Source organism: Girardinichthys multiradiatus, chromosome 19, assembly GCF_021462225.1.
Source record: "Girardinichthys multiradiatus isolate DD_20200921_A chromosome 19, DD_fGirMul_XY1, whole genome shotgun sequence".
Taxonomy (NCBI): Eukaryota; Metazoa; Chordata; class Actinopteri; order Cyprinodontiformes; family Goodeidae; genus Girardinichthys; species Girardinichthys multiradiatus.
In genome coordinates, this window is record NC_061811.1 from 15,695,422 (window position 1) to 15,715,966 (window position 20,545).

Here is a 20,545-nt window from a genome sequence, read left to right on the forward strand (position 1 = left end):
GACTGTACATTCAGTACCTTGCAAAAGTATTCATACATTCTAACTTTATCACATTTTGTCACGTTTTAACCACAAACTAAAATATTTTCTTGGGGGTTTATGTGATTGACCAAAAAGAAACGGTAGCAAATAACGTAAAAGGGAAGGCGCATTTTGTACAAATAAGACAAAAAAATACAGTATATTCATCCCCTTTACTCAGATAGCCATAAATAAAATTGGTGGTAACCAATCAGCTTTAGAGTTAAGTTATTTAGTAAATAGTCCACCTGTGTCTGGTTTAATTTCAGTATAAATACAGATGTTATCTGAAGGCCTCAGGGTTTTTATTTACACCAGGCACTCTTGTAACAATAAACAAAACTGTATTTTTTATCCTTCAGGTACAAATCTTTTTTTTATGTTTTATTTTTTTTAAGTAAGCTGACAGGAAAGTCTTGGAGAAAGGGGGAAGACATGCAGCAAAGGTCACCTTGGCTGGGAGGCAAACCTGCGACGTCTGTGCCAAGAACTGAAGCCTCTGAATATGGGTCGCGCGTCTTACCCCTGCGCCACGGCCTACACGTACAAATCTATATGTTAAGGAAAACTCATCTTGCAATGAAACATGGTGGTGGTGGTATCATGGTGTGGGGATGTTTTTCTTCAGCAGGGATAACTGAGCTACACAGAGTTGATTAAAAGATGGATGGAGCTAAACACAGGGCAAGACCTGTGGAGCCTGCAAAAGACTTGAGACGGAAATATTCACCTTCCAATAAGAAGGTCCTAAACAGTCAGATCTACAATAGGATGGTTTAGATCGAAGCCTATTCATGTGTTAGAATAGCACTAAATCTGAATCCAGTTTAGAATCTGTGGCAAGACTTAAAAATAACTAAGCTTGGATTAGTTTGCAAAAACAGCCAGCCAAAAAACCTTTCTCTCCAGATGTACAAGGTCTATTGAGACATATCTCAATAGACTTGTAGATGTAACGGACAATTTTTAGACTTTTATATGTAAGGAAAACTATAGGAAAAATTTAACTTTTTCAACTTTTCAGGCTGTTTAAATAATTCCTCTCATTGGCTCCGTTAAGATGAGCTTAACCCGTTGCCCATCTGGTTGCTCAATCCATTGTTTAACAATTTTATGTTACACAATCTTCCCAAGAAAAAGACAACATCTTTCCAGTGTGAATTATTAATGTGCAGCATATCAACAGTCTGTAAAGTCAATGCTGCTGGTTGTCCATTTAGAGTTGCATAGCACCAGTGTTTTTTTTTAATGTCAAGGAGCTTCTCAAGTCTGCCTCAGCCTTTTGTGAGATGTCAATGCACCAAACTCTTTCTGATTTCGCAAAGTTCATGTTTGAAATATGCACAACCGTTGTCAGGCATGAATAAATCTTAAACACTTTGTAAAGTAATACAAAAATATTTATTTTTCTTATGGCAATTCAGAACAAAAATGTGACACAAATCTGGCTTGTAGAAAAAATACAGAGCTCTTAATCATGTTTATCCTGTTCCAAGTTAAGCATGACTGACCAGAAGTGGAGTTTTAGCTGACTTTCTGGTCTGATGAGCTGTTTGAGAACGAGTAAGCCTTTCCCAGGACTATTCTGTCTCTGAGGAGTTTGAAGAAGGCGTAGTAGTTGCTGAAGAGAATCAGGGCCAGCGATATCGTCTGATGCCACTTTTCTGAGCAGATCAGCGAGTAGAGCTGGTAGAAAATCATGGCACCTTCGAGGATGATGAGTATGTTCAATATTCGTAACGGCTTGTTGAAGAAAAACTAGAGGGGAAAAAATGGGACAGGGTAGTATTGAGATGTGTAAATTTACATTTTGTCACATTTAACCTCAAACTTCAATGTATTTTCAAGGTACTTTACATGATGCACTAACAGGAAGTTGCACATAATTGTGAAGTAAAAGGAAAACCTTTGAACAAATAAAATCTGAAGAGTGCGACATTAAAAATACTTATTCCTCATTTATTCTGATACCCGTACATGTACATGAAATCCAATAGAACCAATCCCCTTTAGAAGTGACCAAATCAGCAAATGGAGTAATTTAATGTCAGTTTAAATACAGCTGTTCAAAGACCTCAGGTTTCCTAGAGAACAAACAGCATCTTGAAGTTCAAGCGAAACAGCAGACAGGCCAGGGAGAAAGTTGGAATCAGGATTAGGTTATTAACTGATATCTGAAGCTTTGAACATCTCATGGAGCTGTTCAATCCATTATCCAATAACTGAAAGAGTTTGGCAAGACATGGTCGTCCACCTAAACAGACAGGCTGGGTAAACAGAGCATTAAGGAGCAGCCAAGAAGCCCTTGGTAACTCTGGAGGCGTTGCAGAGATCCACAACTAAGGTGGTAGAATCAGAACAACTAGCAGGGAGGCTTTTCATAGCAGGGAAAGGGAAGCTGGTCGGAGTTCATATAAAGATCATAGAAGACAAATACGGGGTAGTCCAGAGGGAAAAGCATGTTGGAGGCTGCAGAAGAGTTGAAAAAGCAAAAGAGGTTCAACTCCCAGAAACACAACAATCCTCAACATACAGGTCCTTCTCAAAAAATTAGCATATTGTGATAAAGTTCATTATTTTCTATAATGTAATGATGAAAATTTAATATTCATATATTTTAGATTCATTGCACATTAACTGAAATATTTCAGGTCTTTTATTGTCTTAATACGGATGATTTTGGCATACAGCTCATGAAAACCCAAAATTCCTATCTCACAAAATTAGCATATTTCATCCGACCAATAAAAGAAAAGTGTTTTTAATACAAAAAACGTCAACCTTCAAATAATCATGTACAGTTATGCACTCAATACTTGGTCGGGAATCCTTTGGCAGAAATGACTGCTTCAATGCGGCGTGGCATGGAGGCAATCAGCCTGTGGCACTGCTGAGGTCTTATGGAGGCCCAGGATGCTTCGATAGCGGCCTTTAGCTCATCCAGAGTGTTGGGTCTTGAGTCTCTCAACGTTCTCTTCACAATATCCCACAGATTCTCTATGGGGTTCAGGTCAGGAGAGTTGGCAGGCCAATTGAGCACAGTGATACCATGGTCAGTAAACCATTTACCAGTGGTTTTGGCACTGTGAGCAGGTGCCAGGTCGTGCTGAAAAACGAAATCTTCATCTCCATAAAGCTTTTCAGCAGATGGAAGCATGTAGTGCTCCAAAATCTCCTGATAGCTAGCTGCATTGACCCTGCCCTTGATAAAACATAGTGGACCAACACCAGCAGCTGACACGGCACCCCAGACCATCACTGACTGTGGGTACTTGACACTGGACTTCTGGCATTTTGGCATTTCCTTCTCCCCAGTCTTCCTCCAGACTCTGGCACCTTGATTTCCGGATGACATGCAGAATTTGCTTTCATCCGAAAAAAGTACTTTGGACCACTGAGCAACAGTCCAGTGCTGCTTCTCTGTAGCCCAGGTCTGGCGCTTCTGCCGCTGTTTCTGGTTCAAAAGTGGCTTGACCTGGGGAATGCAGCACCTGTAGCCCATTTCCTGCACACGCCTGTGCACGGTGGCTCTGGATGTTTCTACTCCAGACTCAGTCCACTGCTTCCGCAGGTCCCCCAAGGTCTGGAATCAGACCTTCTCCACAATCTTCCTCAGGGTCCGGTCACCTCTTCTCGTTGTGCAGCGTTTTCTGCCACACTTTTTCCTTCCCACAGACTTCCCACTGAGGTGCCTTGATACAGCACTCTGGGAACAGCCTTTTCGTTCAGAAATTTCTTTCTGTGTCTTACCCTCTTGCTTGAGGGTGTCAATAGTGGCCTTCTGGACAGCAGTCAGGTCGGCAGTCTTACCCATGATTGGGGTTTTGAGTGATGAACCAGGCTGGGAGTTTTAAAGGCCTCAGGAATCTTTTGCAGGTGTTTAGAGTTAACTCGTTGATTCAGATGATTAGGTTCATAGCTCGTTTAGAGACCCTTTTAATGATATGCTAATTTTGTGAGATAGGAATTTTGGGTTTTCATGAGCTGTATGCCAAAATCATCCGTATTAAGACAATAAAAGACCTGAAATATTTCAGTTAGTGTGCAATAAATCTAAAATATATGAATGTTAAATTTTCATCATGACATTATGGAAAATAATGAACTTTATCACAATATGCTAATATTTTGAGAAGGACCTGTACAGCCAGAGCCACAATGAAATGGTTTAGATAAAAGCATATTCATGTTAGAACAGCCTAGTCAAAGTGGAGACCTAATTCTAATTGACAATCTGTGGTAAGACTTGAATGTTGCCGTTATCAGCCACTCGCTATGCAATTTGATTGAGCTTCAGTGATTTTGTAAAGAAGAAAAGGCAATAATGTGAGTTTCCAGACATGCTGACAGAGTCATACTTAAAATGACTTGAAGCTGTAAATGAAGTGAAACACAGTTTTACAAGGAATTAATTCAGAAGGCGTGATTACTTTTACAAGGCAACGTGGATCCTTTTTAAAATAAAATCAAAGCAAAAAGAAAGATGTGTTTATCCCGTCGGACTTACATAAAAGCGATAGTGAGACACATCTGAGGGAACTGCGACATTATAATGGCCCATGGCTTTATAGACGTTCTTATTATGTTTTACCAGAACTCCCTGTGGCCACATGTACTCTTCAGTCCATCTGTACAAAAACACACAACAGACTCACATTAGTTTAGAAATTACTCTGCACTGAACTGTTGAAAAACAGAATCAAAAGCAACTGGACTTCTTGTAATTGTTTATACCAGTCTTTGTCTGAGGTTTGAAGATTATCAGTACTAGTAGTAGTAGTAGTAGTATCAGTATCGGAGTAACATGTGACTTTCTTGTCTTCTGGGTTGGTTTGCTGATTTGATGAAAGTCCAGTGTGGGTATCCACAAGCTTGGAGGGCTTTCTTCAGGATGGGATGGTGAGGCAAACAGTAGATTGTGGTCTATGTGTGTCGGTTTCCAGGAAACCTCCTTGATGTACACCCCACGGTCCAAAACCATAACCTCCAATTAGGTCAGTTAGGTCAGATATGAGAAACCATCCCTTCACAGAGGATGAGGAGTGAACTTTCACCTTTCCCCCACATAAAACCCAGCACTGGAACTCCTTCCAAAGAAGTTTCAGGGCAATTCACACCTTCATTCATATGACCAAAGAATACAAACAACATGATGAGGTAATGTGCAGCACAGATTTGTATGTGAATTGAACCTAGAAGCGTAAAAACCTGGCTACTCCCCACTAAGATCTCAGAAATGAAGATCATCTCTGAAAGAGGCAGCAACGTCTTCGAGAACTACTACCAAGGTGCAGTTGCTTTTGATTTAGTTTTTCCGACAACCTTTATCTAGATGACTGAGTATCTACACATCAGCATCTGAACTGAGCTAAAACAGAGTAATAAACACAGAGGATTACGCACATGTGCTGAAGGACGTTGGAGCAGAGCGAAGGGTCAACTTTCTGCCAACAGCCAAGGTGGGCTGCAGCTTTGTGAAGCAAGTCGCAGTATCGAGGCGGTAACAAGTGCCTCATGAGGATGACTGATGTGCTGACGGATACCAGTATGAAGAGCTCACACGACCATCGCTTATCTACATACTGAGTGCTCTAGACAACAGTAGACATCAAGAAAAACATTAACATTCTCATACCGCAGAAGCTGAATTTAAAAATGTACTAAAATTCAACAGCATCTTACCTTTACGAACCATACTGGTACAAACGCCACATAGTACGCACTAAGCATCGAGCTGACCAGCACTTCCTTCATCCTCCAGTTGAAGTCCATCTTTAGATACTCCACCTCTTTTCGAATGAGGTCAGGTGAGAGGCAGCAGGCGTGTGTGGGCATGGCCTGAACTCCGTACAGCTGGCTTGTGTGCTGCTTCCATGTCTCCTTCAGCACAGTAAAGTAGTCCCTGCCGCGGCTCACGCTGCCCACCTCTTTGGAGCCGATGCTCGCGATCGGCGAGAGAGAGCCCGCTCGCCGGAAATCACAGCTTAGCCGGAAGAACGGAATATACATCCCAAACCTGTGGGAATCAACACCTGAAGTTACATCTAGCTGATTTTAAATCCTTTCACAAAGATTACAGCAGCAATATTGTCAAAAAAGGGCTTTAGAGGGTAAAGAGTATTAGAAGGCAAGAAGAAGGAAGGAAATATATAAAAACATGTAAATATAGTTGCATTTTAATTTTGGACAATTGAGTAATAACATTTTGACAAAGCCCAAGACTGAACATTTGTTTGTAACGGTGAAGTTACTGGTGCACAAATGTTGAATATTTAGAGTCAAGCAATAAAATGGTTATTCAGGGTTGCAACAACCAGAGTTCCTAAAGGTTTTTCATAGCAAAACGCCTTTACAGACTCCCACGTTTTCTGATTTCCATTCCTTTTTTAGTTGTTACAAACCAACTTTCTTTCACCAGTTTTCCTAAAGGTTTTAGGAAACGTTTTATGACAGATTCATAAATCTGACTTTTTATTTTTGGACCTGTGAATGTTTTAATTATTTTCGTTTATTTTTTAAACATGGCACTTCCAAATGTTACGTTGGTAGTTAGTGTCCTTCATGATGCTACCACAAAGAAAAAGCTCTTGTTTTGTTTTTTTGTTTCGACGGCAGAAGCACCAGCACCAACTCAACTCAGGTTTAACCAGCCCTGCAATCATCTTTTAGAAACTCGTTTTCTTACATATTCTAAATAAAGGCAAATCTGATTGTTTGCCTATTTTAGGAAATTTTTATTTTTATATCTTAGGAAACTAGATATAGAGAATAAAGCAAGAAAACTGTTTTTTCCATTTTCTTTTACCTATGCTTATACAAACAATAAACGCCAGAGATGTTTGAAAAGTATTTTTCCTGAGTCTAAGTCAAGCTTCAAGTTTCTAATAACTGAAAAAACATTTTCTCATCAGATATTGTACTTGACATCTAGCATACCTACAGCACAGCACTACTGTAGGTTAAAATTTCAATCCTGCACAGACTTAATTTATTAAATAAACATTTATCTTTATTAGAACTTTATAGCAATATTTCATTCAATATGCAAAAAACTGAAAATAATTAGGGGTAATATTCACCCCATTAGAAATCTATGCATGCATTTATGTTGAAAGGAAAAGTGTAGAAATGTGTTAACATCTGTTCATATTTAATATCTGAATGAATCAAAACAGAAAGTGCCTTTCCTGAATGAACGCAACAGGACATTTCTTTTATTTTGAAGGGCCACAGGTATCGTTTGTAATGAGCTTATCAGAGCTAAATTAAGTTTATTGTGTTCTGAAATTACTTAAAGTAATTTATTACAGAGATCCACTTGAGATAAATCCAGGTGGTCTTCATTATGAGGCCACAGCTACATGAATACACTGTTATAAAACATTAGTAACCCGTGGTCCATGAACACCACTGCCCAACAAATCAAACGGACCCACACATCAAACAGGAGCACTTAAGATAATCTCCAGTCATCATAAATAAAAGATAAACATTTACATTGAGTGCTGTCATTCTGCCCCTGTTTAATTGGCTTTTTAGCGATGTCAGTATTATTAAACCAGTGATGGTATGTATGGGTTGCTGCTTTAGTAACTCTCAGTGTTATTTTTCTAAAAGCTAAAAACCTCAGAAATATTAATCGAATGCAATTAACATCTATCAAAAAAGCTAGGAGGTGGCTGTTAAATCATTCAGCATCTATTTTAAATTTCATCAAGCTATTATTTTACTTATCCTGCGTAATAATTTATGTGCAGCTTTTCAATAGGATACTTATGCTTTGATAATAGCCAACGCTGAAGGGAAACAAAGCTTGAAAGCAAACAGTCACCCCTCAAATCGCTTGGAAACATTTTAGGTAAACCAGTGTTAGTTAATATTCACATCGATTTAAACCAGTTGATGACAGGAAAACAGCAGCAGAAACATCAATGGTGAAGATGTAAAGCTCAGCTTATTGCTTCAGAGGAACACAGGATCAAGGACACAGGGAAACTACTTTTTTTTTGGTGAATACTTACGGGTAGCAAAGGAAGAGCAGGCTGAGGACAGAGTAGGTTCTGAACAGGTAAATGAGGGAGCGACAAAGGCTCCAGCCTGTCAGCGTTAGAACTGCAAACCGAGCCATCACTAAAAATATTGAGTGGGGGAAGGAGAGTTTCCCACTCTGTGATGCCTGGAGGAAAAGGAGGGTGGGCAAGTAAGAACTTTACATAAATAAAACAATGCCAAAGACAGGAAACAGAGTGATGTTCACATGAAATTAATGTTTGTACAACAGCAACTATTTATCACATGAGCTTCTTTATTATCAACCCCCACTTCCCCCCAAAAAAACTCACCTCTTTTACAATTGCTGCTATCAGCCTCCTTGCCAGAATGATGATTGTGAACACCAGCATGTTATAATCAATAAGATGAAAGTTCTGGAAATGACAGAACTGATTCAGTATTATAGTTTAACTCATCGCGTTTAAAGAAGCAGCATATCTATGATTCTGTCCCCAGATTATCATCCTGCCTTTAATAAAAACGTTTTAATAAACAGATCAAAGGATTAAGATTATACATTTCAAGCACAGGTTTAAATGGACCTGTGCTTGAAATGTACCGACATGATCTTTGGTATATGACTTATGAGTACTGACCAGTGATGTGTGTGAGGGAGGGTGTGACGGGGGGTACCACCACACAGTCTTATAGATGTTGACATAGTGGACAAAGAGGGCGATCAGGTGGCAGAAGAAGAGGTGAAGCTCAAACAACACGTTCTGATCCAAGGACAGCTCTGGGATCTTGCAGTGCTTCAGAGGAACCACAGTCTGAGCAGCAAGCGGGGGGCTGGACATGCAGGTTCCGGAGCCGTTTCTACAGGCAGAACCAAAGTGTTAGAAAGTAATCATACCCCTTAATTCCTTGTAGAATCACCTTTGGTGCCTTATGTACAGCGCTTTGAGTGCCTTGTTGCTGAAAAGCGCTATATAAATAAACTTGACTTGACTTTGCTGCTGCAGGTACAGCTTTAAGTATTCAGGGGTATGTATCTACCTGGTACGTCAGATTCTCAATAAGACTAGGGTCTGGATTTGACTGGGACATTTTAACACATGATTATGCCAAGCCATCCGAATGTAGTGCTGGCTGTATGTTTAGGGTCATTATCTAACTGGAAGGTGAACCCCGTCCCTAGTCTCTAGTCTTTTGCAGCCTCCAAATGGTTTTCTTTCAGGATTACTATGGATTTAGCTGTAATCATTTTCCCATAGACTCTAACCAACTTCCCAGTCGCTGCTAACATAGAGGATCCCAACAAAGTCATGTTTCCACCCTCATGTTGAACCATGCAGATTTTCACAGTGATGTGCCATGTAGTTTCCACCACACAAAGGTTTGCAAGTAAGTAAACACCTTCTCCACTACATTGCACGCCGACTATGTTTCTATTATCTTTTGTGTAACTGTTTGTAGTATTTTGTAATTTGAGAATTAATGTTTTTGTCTTGTTTTATGGTACCTACCAGCCAGTGACTGCAGATGGAAACATGTCACATAATGGACGGATCAATGTGCATTATCTCTTGAAATAAGTAAAATGTAATACCTACATACCAGTTAGCCCCCCCAACAACTTTCTTTTTGCCACTTTCCCATAAAAGCCAGATTTGTGGCGTTCACAGCTATTCGTCAACTTATCAACAGATTGTCCAACCTGAGCCGTGGATCTCTGCAGTTACATTTGACCTCTTTGCTCTAATTAATATTCTCCTTACTCAAACCTGGGCAGCCATGTCATGTCCAAGTGAAGGTTTTAGCAGAGATATTGAAAGCTTGGGACCTTGTTTCATAACCTAATCTCTACTTTAAACTTCTCCACAACTTTATCTCTGACCTTTCTGCAGTGTTCCTTGGTCTTCATAATGTTGTTTGTTTACTAATGCATTTATAGTAAAAATAAATACACAAAAGGTGGACTACATTAATTAATAGGTGACAACTGCTCGCACTGGAAGTAATTTAGGGGTGTAAAGAGGGCAGAATACATCAACACGGCACACTTCTCGGATTTTTATTTGCATAATTTTCTTCTACTTCAAGTTTTTGTGCTACTCTGTGTTGGTCGACATCCATTGTACTTTGCTGCTGTAATGTATAGGTATTTAAGCAAGGCAGTGTATAGTTTTCCAGATTGCACAGCACAGATGAGGTGAGAAGGTAAATAGGACACTTGCCTTGCACGAGATCGCACCCCTGTGACTGGAGAACTGGTCGTGTGGTTTCCATTGCTGACAGAGCCTGGATCACTGCTTAACGGAGGTCTGCAGTAGGTAGTCCGATTCGTCCCTCTCCTTCCACCGGCCATGGCAAAGACACCCACTGTTCACCTATTTGCTTCCTGTCCAAGCTGGGTGAATTCAACCTCTCTTTTCTTGCACCTGTTTACATTAGGGCAGTCAGTCAGACACACTGAAAGTAGGCTGAATATTTTCATTTTATATTGCCTTCTTAAATGAATCATGTATTTTTTAATATGTGTGTGTACTTTCTCTTATTTTAAGTGTACAGCTTTCTAGTAAAACATTCCTCACAGTTGCATCAAATGGGAGTGGAAAATACAAAATTATGCAGAGTCAAAACAAACAACCTTACAACCTAAAATAGTTCACTACCTTCATAAAAATCTGAGAATAGCCACAAAAACTAAATGTCCAGAAGCCTTTCATGCATAATGAATATGCATTGGGGCACAGGTTTGTGCTGCAAAACAAGTTTCTACAAGCTCCATAACACCCCAAATTTGGCTACACCTTTTGCGGAAGCTGTCATTACAAGTTAGCTAAACAGCTACATCTCCTGCTGTCTTTCTGCTTCGAAAATGTTCTAGGGGCCGTTTCCTTTTGAGATACGGAGCACAAGGGGGGGAACAACGTGGTCCACAACAATGAGACCCCCTGTCTTTCCGCCAACACCACGCTTGATTCAATATCAAGATTGAGGCCTAAGCTAACAGAAAGCTAGCTTGCTAGCTAACTACTATTGAGCTAAACAGACCACAGAGGAAAATATGCGCTTACCGCTGCGGGTGGTCAGTAAGAGGTTGGTCTGTTTAACTGATAATGGATTCAATTTTCAGAAGATTTTTAAAAACACTGGCCGTTTTTGCACTGAAGCCAGCGAAGACACTCATTGTTGATGTGAAACAAGTCGCTGGTGGGTGGGAGCGTGGATCTTAGCTGTGGGAGGAGAGTTATTTAAAGGGACACAGTGGTTCTCTGTCTCTGTGGCAAATACAATCCCAGAAAACAGGTGCATCTCCATAAATTAGAATACCACAGAACAGGTCGTGTGTTACAGTAATTTAATCAATTAAAAATATATATATGTATAGATTCATTACACATGAATGATGAGAATGGCTAAAATGTAAATATAAGACTAGTTGAATAGATTTTAATGCCACTGAAAAATATGTCAATGTACTGAACAATATATGCACCTAATACTGGCTCAGTGTTGCTTCTGCATGAATTACTGCCATGGTTCTCAAGCTCTGGTAGAAGTACCGCTGGTGGCACCTGAGCTGCCTTTAGCGGTACTAATTGGTTTTAATTATTTGCAGGTAAATACAAACTTTGTAATAATAAGATATGTATGAATGATGTATAACCCAACTTAAATGTGTTCCAGTTTGAATTTGGAAAACTAGTTGAATCTAATAAATTGACATGTTCATTGACCATGCTAACTACTATTAGCATTCTCAGATTTTAAACACCGTAGCAACATATTCTCTACAGGATAGTGCTTTGTGAGAAAGATTTAGTAAGGTACAAATAGAAAAGTGTAAAAAAAACTATTATTTTACTATCACAAAGCAGTTATATTGGATTTTGAGGTTAGCATTGGTGAGAAACCTCCAACCTTCCCATTAACATGTCTAGTGTCTGCCGTAAGTTTTAAAACTTCAAGCTAGGTCAAATTGCAACACATAATTACACTGTTTCAACCAATCAAATAGTACCAATGGATAAGCCTGCTGTTTCAGTATATCAGCAACCTTAGTACTTATAGAGGTGTTACTTGTTATAAAAAACTTGATTTGCTGCATCAATGCAGCATGGCATGGAGCCTATCAGCCTGTGGCTCTGCTGAAGTGTCCAGGAAGCCCAGGTTGCATTAATAGTGGCCCTTAGCTTGTCAACATTATCTGGTCTGATGTCTTATCTTCCTCTTTACAATACAGGACCTTCTCAAAAAATTAGCATATTGTGATAAAGTTCATTATTTTCCATAATGTTATGATGAAAATTTAACATTCATATATTTTAGATTCATTGCACACTAACTGAAATATTTCAGGTCTTTTATTGTCTTAATATGGATGATTTTGGCATACAGCTCGTGAAAACCCAAAATTCCTATCTCACAAAATTAGCATATTTCATCCGACCAATAAAAGAAAAGTGTTTTTAATACAAAAAACGTCAACCTTCAAATAATCATGTACAGTTATGCACTCAATACTTGGTCGGGAATCCTTTTGCAGAAATGACTGCTTCAATGCGGCGTGGCATGGAGGCAATCAGCCTGTGGCACTGCTGAGGTCTTATGGAGGCCCAGGATGCTTCGATAGCAGCCTTTAGCTCATCCAGAGTCTTGGGTCTTGAGTCTCTCAACGTTCTCTTCACAATATCCCACAGATTCTCTATGGGGTTCAGGTCAGGAGAGTTGGCAGGCCAATTGAGCACAGTGATACCATGGTCAGTAAACCATTTACCAGTGGTTTTGGCACTGTGAGCAGGTGCCAGGTCGTGCTGAAAAATGAAATCTTCATCTCCATAATGCTTTTCAGCAGATGGAAGCATGAAGTGCTCCAAAATCTCCTGATAGCTAGCTGCATTGACCCTGCCCTTGATAAAACACAGTGGACCAACACCAGCAGCTGACACGGCACCCCAGACCATCACTGACTGTGGGTACTTGACACTGGACTTCTGGCATTTTGGCATTTCCTTCTCCCCAGTCTTCCTCCAGACTCTGGCACCTTGATTTCCGAATGACATGCAGAATTTGCTTTCATCCGAAAAAAGTACTTTGGACCACTGAGCAACAGTCCAGTGCTGCTTCTCTGTAGCCCAGGTCAGGCGCTTCTGCCGCTGTTTCTGGTTCAAAAGTGGCTTGACCTGGGGAATGCGGCACCTGTAGCCCATTTCCTGCACACGCCTGTGCACGGTGGCTCTGGATGTTTCTACTCCAGACTCAGTCCACTGCTTCCGCAGGTCCCCCAAGGTCTGAAATCGGCCCTTCTCCACAATCTTCCTCAGGGTCCATCACCTCTTCTCATTGTGCAGCGTTTTCTGCCACACTTTTTCCTTCCCACAGACTTCCCACTGAGGTGCCTTGATACAGCACTCTGGGAACAGCCTATTCGTTCAGAAATTTCTTTCTGTGTCTTACCCTCTTGCTTGAGGGTGTCAATAGTGGCCTTCTGGACAGCAGTCAGGTCGGCAGTCTTACCCATGATTGGGGTTTTGAGTGATGAACCAGGCTGGGAGTTTTAAAGGCCTCAGGAATCTTTTGCAGGTGTTTAGAGTTAACTCGTTGATTCAGATGATTAGGTTCATATCTCGTTTAGAGACCCTTTTAATGATATGCTAATTTTGTGAGATAGGAATTTTGGGTTTTCATGAGCTGTATGCCAAAATCATCCATATTAAGACAATAAAAGACCTGAAATATTCCGGTTAGTGTGCAATGAATCTAAAATATATGAATGTTAAATTTTCATCATAACATTATTGAAAATAATGAACTTTATCACAATATGTTAATATTTTGAGAAGGACCTGTAATCCAGAGAATATCTATGGGATTCAGCTCAGGAGTTTGCTGTTAAATTAAAGCAGGTACTGACACATTTGCCAGTGTGGTCAGGGTGCAAGTCCTGCCTGATTATGAAATCAGCATCTCCATTAAGTTTTGTCATCAGAGGGAACCGTGAAGGGCTCCAAAATTTCTTGTTAGAACACTGCGCTGACTTTGGACTTGGAAAAACACAAAGAACTGACAGCAGCAGACGACTTGGGTTAACAGATTATCAGACTGGAGAAAAATTTGGATGAACCTCAAGCAACCTGGATTCTGTCCCTATCCACTCTTCCATCAAACTCTGGGACCTTTCCAAATAAAGAGCCGACTTTGGACAACCGAGCAACAGTTCAGTACCTTTTCTCCTTAACTCATCTGTATGTGGTGCCTCTGGAAACAATGACAAACTTTTGAAATGTTGTGTATTGTTTCCCTCCAGTTAACGTTCTATTAATATGCTTGATTACGATGGCCGTAACATTATGGTATTAAAATTCTTTGCTGGTTTCAAGCAATATTTTAAATTCAGAGAAACAGAACTTTGGAGTTAGCTCGTTAGCAATAATAATGAACATTAATAAACACTTGGAATATATCACCCTGTGTAACATGAATCTATAAACAATTAGCAGTTTTCTCCTATTTAAGTTTCTTTTTTATGCTGCGGTATGTTGCACCTCCATGCCAGAAACATTGCAGCAGGAACCATCAGAACCAAATTAGATGTATTCCACAAACTGGTTTGTAGTCTATACACATCCTTTGAAAGGAGTTTATAAGCTCTGTTTAGTTTGGTAAAACTTCAAAACAGAAATGTCAATAACATCTACACCAGAGCCAACTCAGGACAATGTATGTCTAGAGGCCCCTTGAGGATCTTTAATGAGTCAGTTACAGTAGTGACCCTGGTAATTTACCCACCCATCTGACCATCTACATAATACAACCACAGGAATTAACTTTTTATTGTTTTGATTATAAAAATACAGATTATACACTTATGGGCCAAACCTGTGGTTTTCTGTGAACAAGTGATTTAATTTGGAAACTCAAAAATATTTCCAGATTCCCATGCTGTTATTACATGATTATCAGAACCTAAAAAATATTTTATGAACCCCAGAAATACATGCTGCCTCACTGAAAACACATTAAAATCCCATGAAAGTTAATATGTACAGTGCTGAGGGAATTAGTATTCACCTGACACAAATTTTCTTTTTGCATGGCATAATTAAAATAACCTGATCAAATACAAGCAGCATGATCCAAATCATAGCTTCATTGAAGAAGTCAGGCCAGCACCTGGTTGTCCCACCCTTGGCAGCAACAATTGCCATCAGAGGTTTATGTAAGACAGTTTGTCTTACATTGCTGTGGATTAATTTCAGCCACACTGGAAGGTTTTAATACATGAAAATACCACAGTAATCCAAATCAGAGTAGACTGGACTTTGACTATACCACTCTAAAACGTTTACTTTATGTAACGATAATACAAAATTGTACATCTGGTCATCCTTAAAAAAAACAAAAAAAAAAACCTAAATAAATACAACTGGTAAAAAAAAAAAGAGCTTTTTATTTTGAGTTTTTTTTTTTTTTAAATACAAAATGTGGTTAAATGCATTGCAAAACATTAAAAAAACTAGACATTTATAAAAAATAAAACATACATCCAGTTAATTTAAAAAAGCCATTCGATACTTCCTTCATAGAAACCGTAAAATACGGGAATTATCAAACCAGACTAATTCCCTTGGACACCATTTGGTCCAAATATCCCATCAAGGAAACCTTGCAGGTTCAATGGACCTGTTGAAAACAGAAAACCAATCATCAAACTTTATTAAGAGGAAAAACAATATTAAAACCTGAATATGCTCTTTAATAACTGACCTTACAGGCCCGAGCCGCTGGACCTGAATCTATCAACTGCACCAAGAGTGCTGACAACCTAAGAGGAGAAAAAGAAATGAGCTCCAGAAAACACAAATGTCCAAATGCATAACCAAGTGAGCAACAAAACATGCAGAGCTAATTTTATACTAAATAAAAATAAAAAGTATCATGCAACTCGAGCTGTAAGTTTTTGCCCATTAATGGAATGTTTTAAGGCTTTAAGTGCAGCTACTCTACAGAAATAATCAAGATGGGTATAAGTATTGAGTGAGATGAAACAATTATTGGTTTTGTTTGAGCAAGAGTTGCATCACAACCACATGATTGTTTTGTGCGTCTTAATTTTGCTCGGAATAAACTACTGAATATCACAGAATAATTTTGTACTTTAATGGTTTTGATGTTTTGGATGACTTGCATTACTTAAACATGTTTTGCACAGAAAATAAAAATAAAAAACAGAACAAATAAATCTAATAAATGAGTGTTGGGGTTAGTTTTACCTTCTTGTGGCGACCTTTAGGCTTTTAGAATCCTCTCCTCTGCGATATTTTTCTTTTATAAAAAGCAGCCAGCATGACTTTGCATCAAAGTCAAGTAAGATCCCTGCAAGCTTGATTTGGGGAATACTGTTGAAATTCAGTCATTTTCAAGTGGCTGAAGATACATTGCGCTCTTGAGAGCTCTGAGAGATACACTAACTAAAGATTAATGACAATACATGTTAAAGCACTGCATCATTGTCAAATCAAACATGAATTTGGCAGCACATAACCTCAAGGAATGATGAGCTTTATTTTGTGTTTTTGAAGGTGGCATTACAAGTGTCATCTAGTTTTGAAAAACAGACGAAGTGGTGAGCTCTTTGGGCAAAACACTGCTTGTCTTTTTTTTTTTTTTTTTCCTTGGATTTTTCCAGATTCAGTTCAGGTTGATGTGTACACATACAAGCTTAAAGAGCATTGGGGAGCCGTTGAGGACCATTTTCACAAAGTGAAGGAAATCCTTTGGTACAATAAAGGCAAAAATACCAAGTTTAGATTGATTAAAATGAAACTAGAAACTTTATTGAAACACGCACTGCAGAAAAACATTTTGGGATGTTTAGTATCCTATTTAGTCAAAAAGGTACACAAGCATTAAGCATTTTGGAGACGGCACGACTTAAAGCATACACAGTTATCCTAAGGTTATGTACAAAATATTGAGGTGGCTGCAGCCTTTCTTATATCCTTCAAACTTAACAGAAAATTAGATCAGTATAATTTTGCACGTTACAGAACGTCTTAAAATACCAATTGTAAAGGTGGCAGAAATATGTATTTCTACAATATTTTAGGAGAAAACGAGATTTGCAATGTTGAATACAAATGAGACTTTTGATGCTGATCAAAATATCTTAAGGTTGTGTTTAAATTTGTATTAGGTATATAAATATAAACTTACACTGAAGCATTAGGAGCAATTATTGTCCAGTCATGAAGGACTTTTGAGAAATGCAGCCTATATGGTAAGAGTTTAATCGCCACAATCACAATTAACTGAAATAGCCATCAAATATCACTTTTTCCATCTGTTAAGTTTAAGTGACTAATTCCTTTCTACGCAACTAAAACATTAAATGGAAACAGATAAACAATAAAAAAAAAAAATTCTTGTGTTTCTCATCTGGCACCCTGATACATCGAACAAAACGCCTCTAAGTTAAAAAACAAAAAATAAAATAAACCGTAAAAAAAGGGGGGAACAAACAAGAGGGGAAATTACTTTTTGAAAAGTTAAGCCTGTTACAATCGGAGACAGTTGCCATAGCAACTCTCTACCGGTAGTTGTTCAGTATCTGCCGTATGGATGCTCCCTGTATGATCCCTTCGTCTGCCGCGTTAAGGGAGCTTTGCCTCCAGCGCCAGAGTTGGACCACGAATTGTCCCAGTCACCTTGACCTAGGCACAGGCAAACCAAAACACAGTTAACCTTCACAGTTTAATTCACAAGACAACATTTACTATGGCGCGCTGTAGTAGTTAAGTGAAACGTACCATAGCCCTCATATGATGGATCCTGGGCTTCACCGTGTCCATAATCATAGTATTCAGTATCCCTGTAAGCAAAAATGAAGAAATGAGAAGACACATCCAAGAAAAATATAATAAAAATAAAATGTGACCTACGCAGGAGCATGCTGCTGACTGTAATAGCCATCATATCCCTCATAGGCAGGCTCTGCATAAGGCTCCTCATATGAACCCTAAATGTAACAACAAAAAAAGTGTAACCAACAAATACTGCTATAATGATATGCCTAGAGTTACTTTGACGTACTTACATATTCATCATAAGCGTCAGCTTTGGGCTGTGATCCTGAAGGACCTGCTTGATGAGACAGTGCTGCAGCAGGGAGCATCCTTGGAGCACCGGCTGAAGGTGGCCTGGAGCGGGCAGCAGACCCTCCTCTAGCAGGAGCAGAGGGTGGCCCACCCCTACCAGCAGGGGCGCCTCTGGGTGCGTTGCCTCCTGCTGGTCCACCTCGTGGTGCTCCTCCACGCATTGCTCCTCTGAGGGTTCCACGTGGCATCCCTCGTCCCCTGAGGGGCAAGATAAAGTATATTTTAAACCTTTACATAAAACAAACTGGGTCAACATCCTTCAACAGGATTTTTTTTTTTTTTTCCAAGTGCACTCACCTTGGTCCTCCTGCACCAGGTGGTCCACCTCTACCCCTTCCAAGACCACCCCGCCCTCTTCCAGAACCATCCTGGGATCCATTCAAGAACTGAGGATCCATGTAAGGGTCATGCTCGCCAGGCTCCTGTAAATAAAATCAGAAACATTTACGAGGTTACACATTTATCATATAAAGAGCAGATTAAGGTAATGGGACGAAAGATTTCACTGACTGGGATGAGGAACTTCTTGACTTCATCCATGGCATGAGCCATACGCAGATAAGCCTCTGGTATGGGTGCTGTAACCTCAATGAACACATGCAGCTCCATGGCCAGGTGAGCATATTTTGACTCACCGCCCTTCCTAAGTTCTTCCTCCTGGAGAATATTGCACATGTTTAAGATGATCATTTCATAAAAATGAAGTTTTCCTCTGAAATGTGGCACAAAAAACACTTTAACACAAACCTTATTCTTGTCTCTCATGGAGCCTTTCCCCAAAACCGAGATCTTTGCCCCTGTCTCCTCCTGGAGTCTCTTGATTGTGCTGCCCTGTGGTCCTAAAAGCTTTCCCACAAAGTTGACCTGCAAAATAATGACCACATCATTTAATATCAATGCAACAGCCACATCAACACCTTCCTGTTCTCCCCAATAATGCTGCATTGTTAAAAAATAACTGCACAAACAAGGACACTAGATGAATTAGTAGACTTCATGATAGTTAGCAAGTAGTGGGTTTCATTGCAATTACCTCAACATACAATATCATACATAAGCACATGGAAAAACTAATCAAATAAATGTACAATCTTAAGATGTAACTAAATTAAAGTCATTGATCTTGAACACCAAAACAATTAGAAGTATTAAAAAGCCCTAAAATTAAGTTTATTGATATAACGACCTTTAAAAAAATAATATATATATATATATATATATATATATATATAAATACCCTGGGATACTGCTTGGTTGGAATGAGTACTCGCTCCTTCAGTTTCATAGTTTTCGTGGCAAACAGGTCCAGGTATGTCTCCTTCTCTGGGGTCTTCTTGGCTTCACCTTTCTGGATCCTCTCGATCTCTGCATCAAGAATGTATAAATTTCAGCATAAATTACAATGCAAACACAAAATAACCCAGGCCTCATTTGTGCAGCCTGAAAACAGCAGTTTTTCTTGAAGATGAAGGATTTTGGCGCTTATGCTGACGCAATGGGAAAAAAGGTGACAATCGACTCTTTCAAATGTCACATAAATATAATTTATAGTCATTTTATATCAAATCCCATATGGATCGCAATATCTACTGATGAATGTTAATGGAGAGAAGAGGTCTGGCCCACGTCTGTTTTAACCACGTGTTTTAATGCGCCATTGTTCAGGCCTGGCCGCAAAAAAAGAACATGGCATAAAAATAAAAAAATATACAAATTATTTGACTTTCCCAGATTAATAATGCTGCAAATATTCACATTACCTGCGGTGATGAGTTTCATGGCGTGTGTAAACGATGAATCCAAGCTGTCCTTCTCGGCCAGCAGCTCCGGGAGGTATTTTTTGTCTTCCATTTTGATTTTCTTTCTTTGCTAATGCTCGACTATGGCGGACTCACGGTTGCTTGGTTTTCTTGCTGTCGATGGACTCAAAGCTCACTCGCTAACCAAATTAAACCGTGTTGATTTGGTTTGGGTTGTCTTAGAAGATATTTTTAGTTCGGAAAATATCAACGGGCAGAGGAGCTGCGATACCGGCCGGTGTCTCTCTCCTCAGCAGACAAAGGAGGGATGGCGCAGCAGCATTTGAGAGGAAAGGGAGGAAGAGACGTCACGGTCAGCCGGGACATCCGCTTGGTTCCCGCTTCTTATTCTCTTTCTTCTACTTGACGGGTTATTTTTAAAACTAATAATGTCTTGAGTTATAGTGTGTTTACGTCTTTTTATATTAATAATTTTGTGGAAAGTTGATTTAATAGTAATTTCATTCTAAGTGTGTGCTTAATGGGAACTTTAACCTGAGGAAGCATTTTAAACCCATGCAGCTTCTTCAAGTGCTGGGGTATTTTTTTCAGTGTAGAAGACATGAGTTT

The 20,545-nt window shown here is 39.4% G+C and overlaps 2 protein-coding genes across 3 annotated transcripts; both read right to left on the reverse strand.

Annotated features, from left to right (window-relative positions):
- Positions 1-1,403: 1,403 nt before the first annotated feature.
- tmem39b (transmembrane protein 39B) lies at positions 1,404-11,272 on the reverse strand. Its single transcript, XM_047393032.1, has 9 exons — positions 11,094-11,272; positions 10,251-10,454; positions 8,670-8,889; positions 8,364-8,447; positions 8,043-8,197; positions 5,704-6,037; positions 5,425-5,612; positions 4,529-4,649; positions 1,404-1,779 (listed from the first exon to the last, which is right to left on the reverse strand). The coding sequence occupies exons 2-9, from the start codon at positions 10,379-10,381 to the stop codon at positions 1,546-1,548; spliced, it is 1,467 nt and encodes a 488-aa protein (XP_047248988.1). The 5' UTR covers positions 10,382-10,454; positions 11,094-11,272; the 3' UTR covers positions 1,404-1,545.
- A 3,565-nt stretch (positions 11,273-14,837) lies between these two features.
- On the reverse strand, positions 14,838-20,271 carry khdrbs1a (KH domain containing, RNA binding, signal transduction associated 1a). 2 transcript variants are annotated; one of them, XR_007035138.1, is made up of 11 exons: positions 19,937-20,271; positions 19,414-19,541; positions 18,924-19,040; positions 18,687-18,833; positions 18,474-18,598; positions 18,116-18,374; positions 17,961-18,037; positions 17,829-17,890; positions 17,557-17,732; positions 15,787-15,844; positions 14,838-15,702 (listed from the first exon to the last, which is right to left on the reverse strand). XR_007035138.1 is itself a non-coding variant. In XM_047345843.1 (9 exons), exons 1-9 carry the CDS (start codon positions 20,025-20,027, stop codon positions 17,623-17,625), a joined length of 1,116 nt encoding a protein of 371 aa, XP_047201799.1. In that variant the 5' UTR covers positions 20,028-20,270; the 3' UTR covers positions 16,831-17,622. The 2 variants fall into 2 exon arrangements, 1 of the variants encoding a protein (XP_047201799.1); XM_047345843.1 differs by lacking the exons at positions 14,838-15,702; positions 15,787-15,844 and having other exon boundaries at positions 16,831-17,732; positions 19,937-20,270.
- Positions 20,272-20,545: the final 274 nt, after the last annotated feature.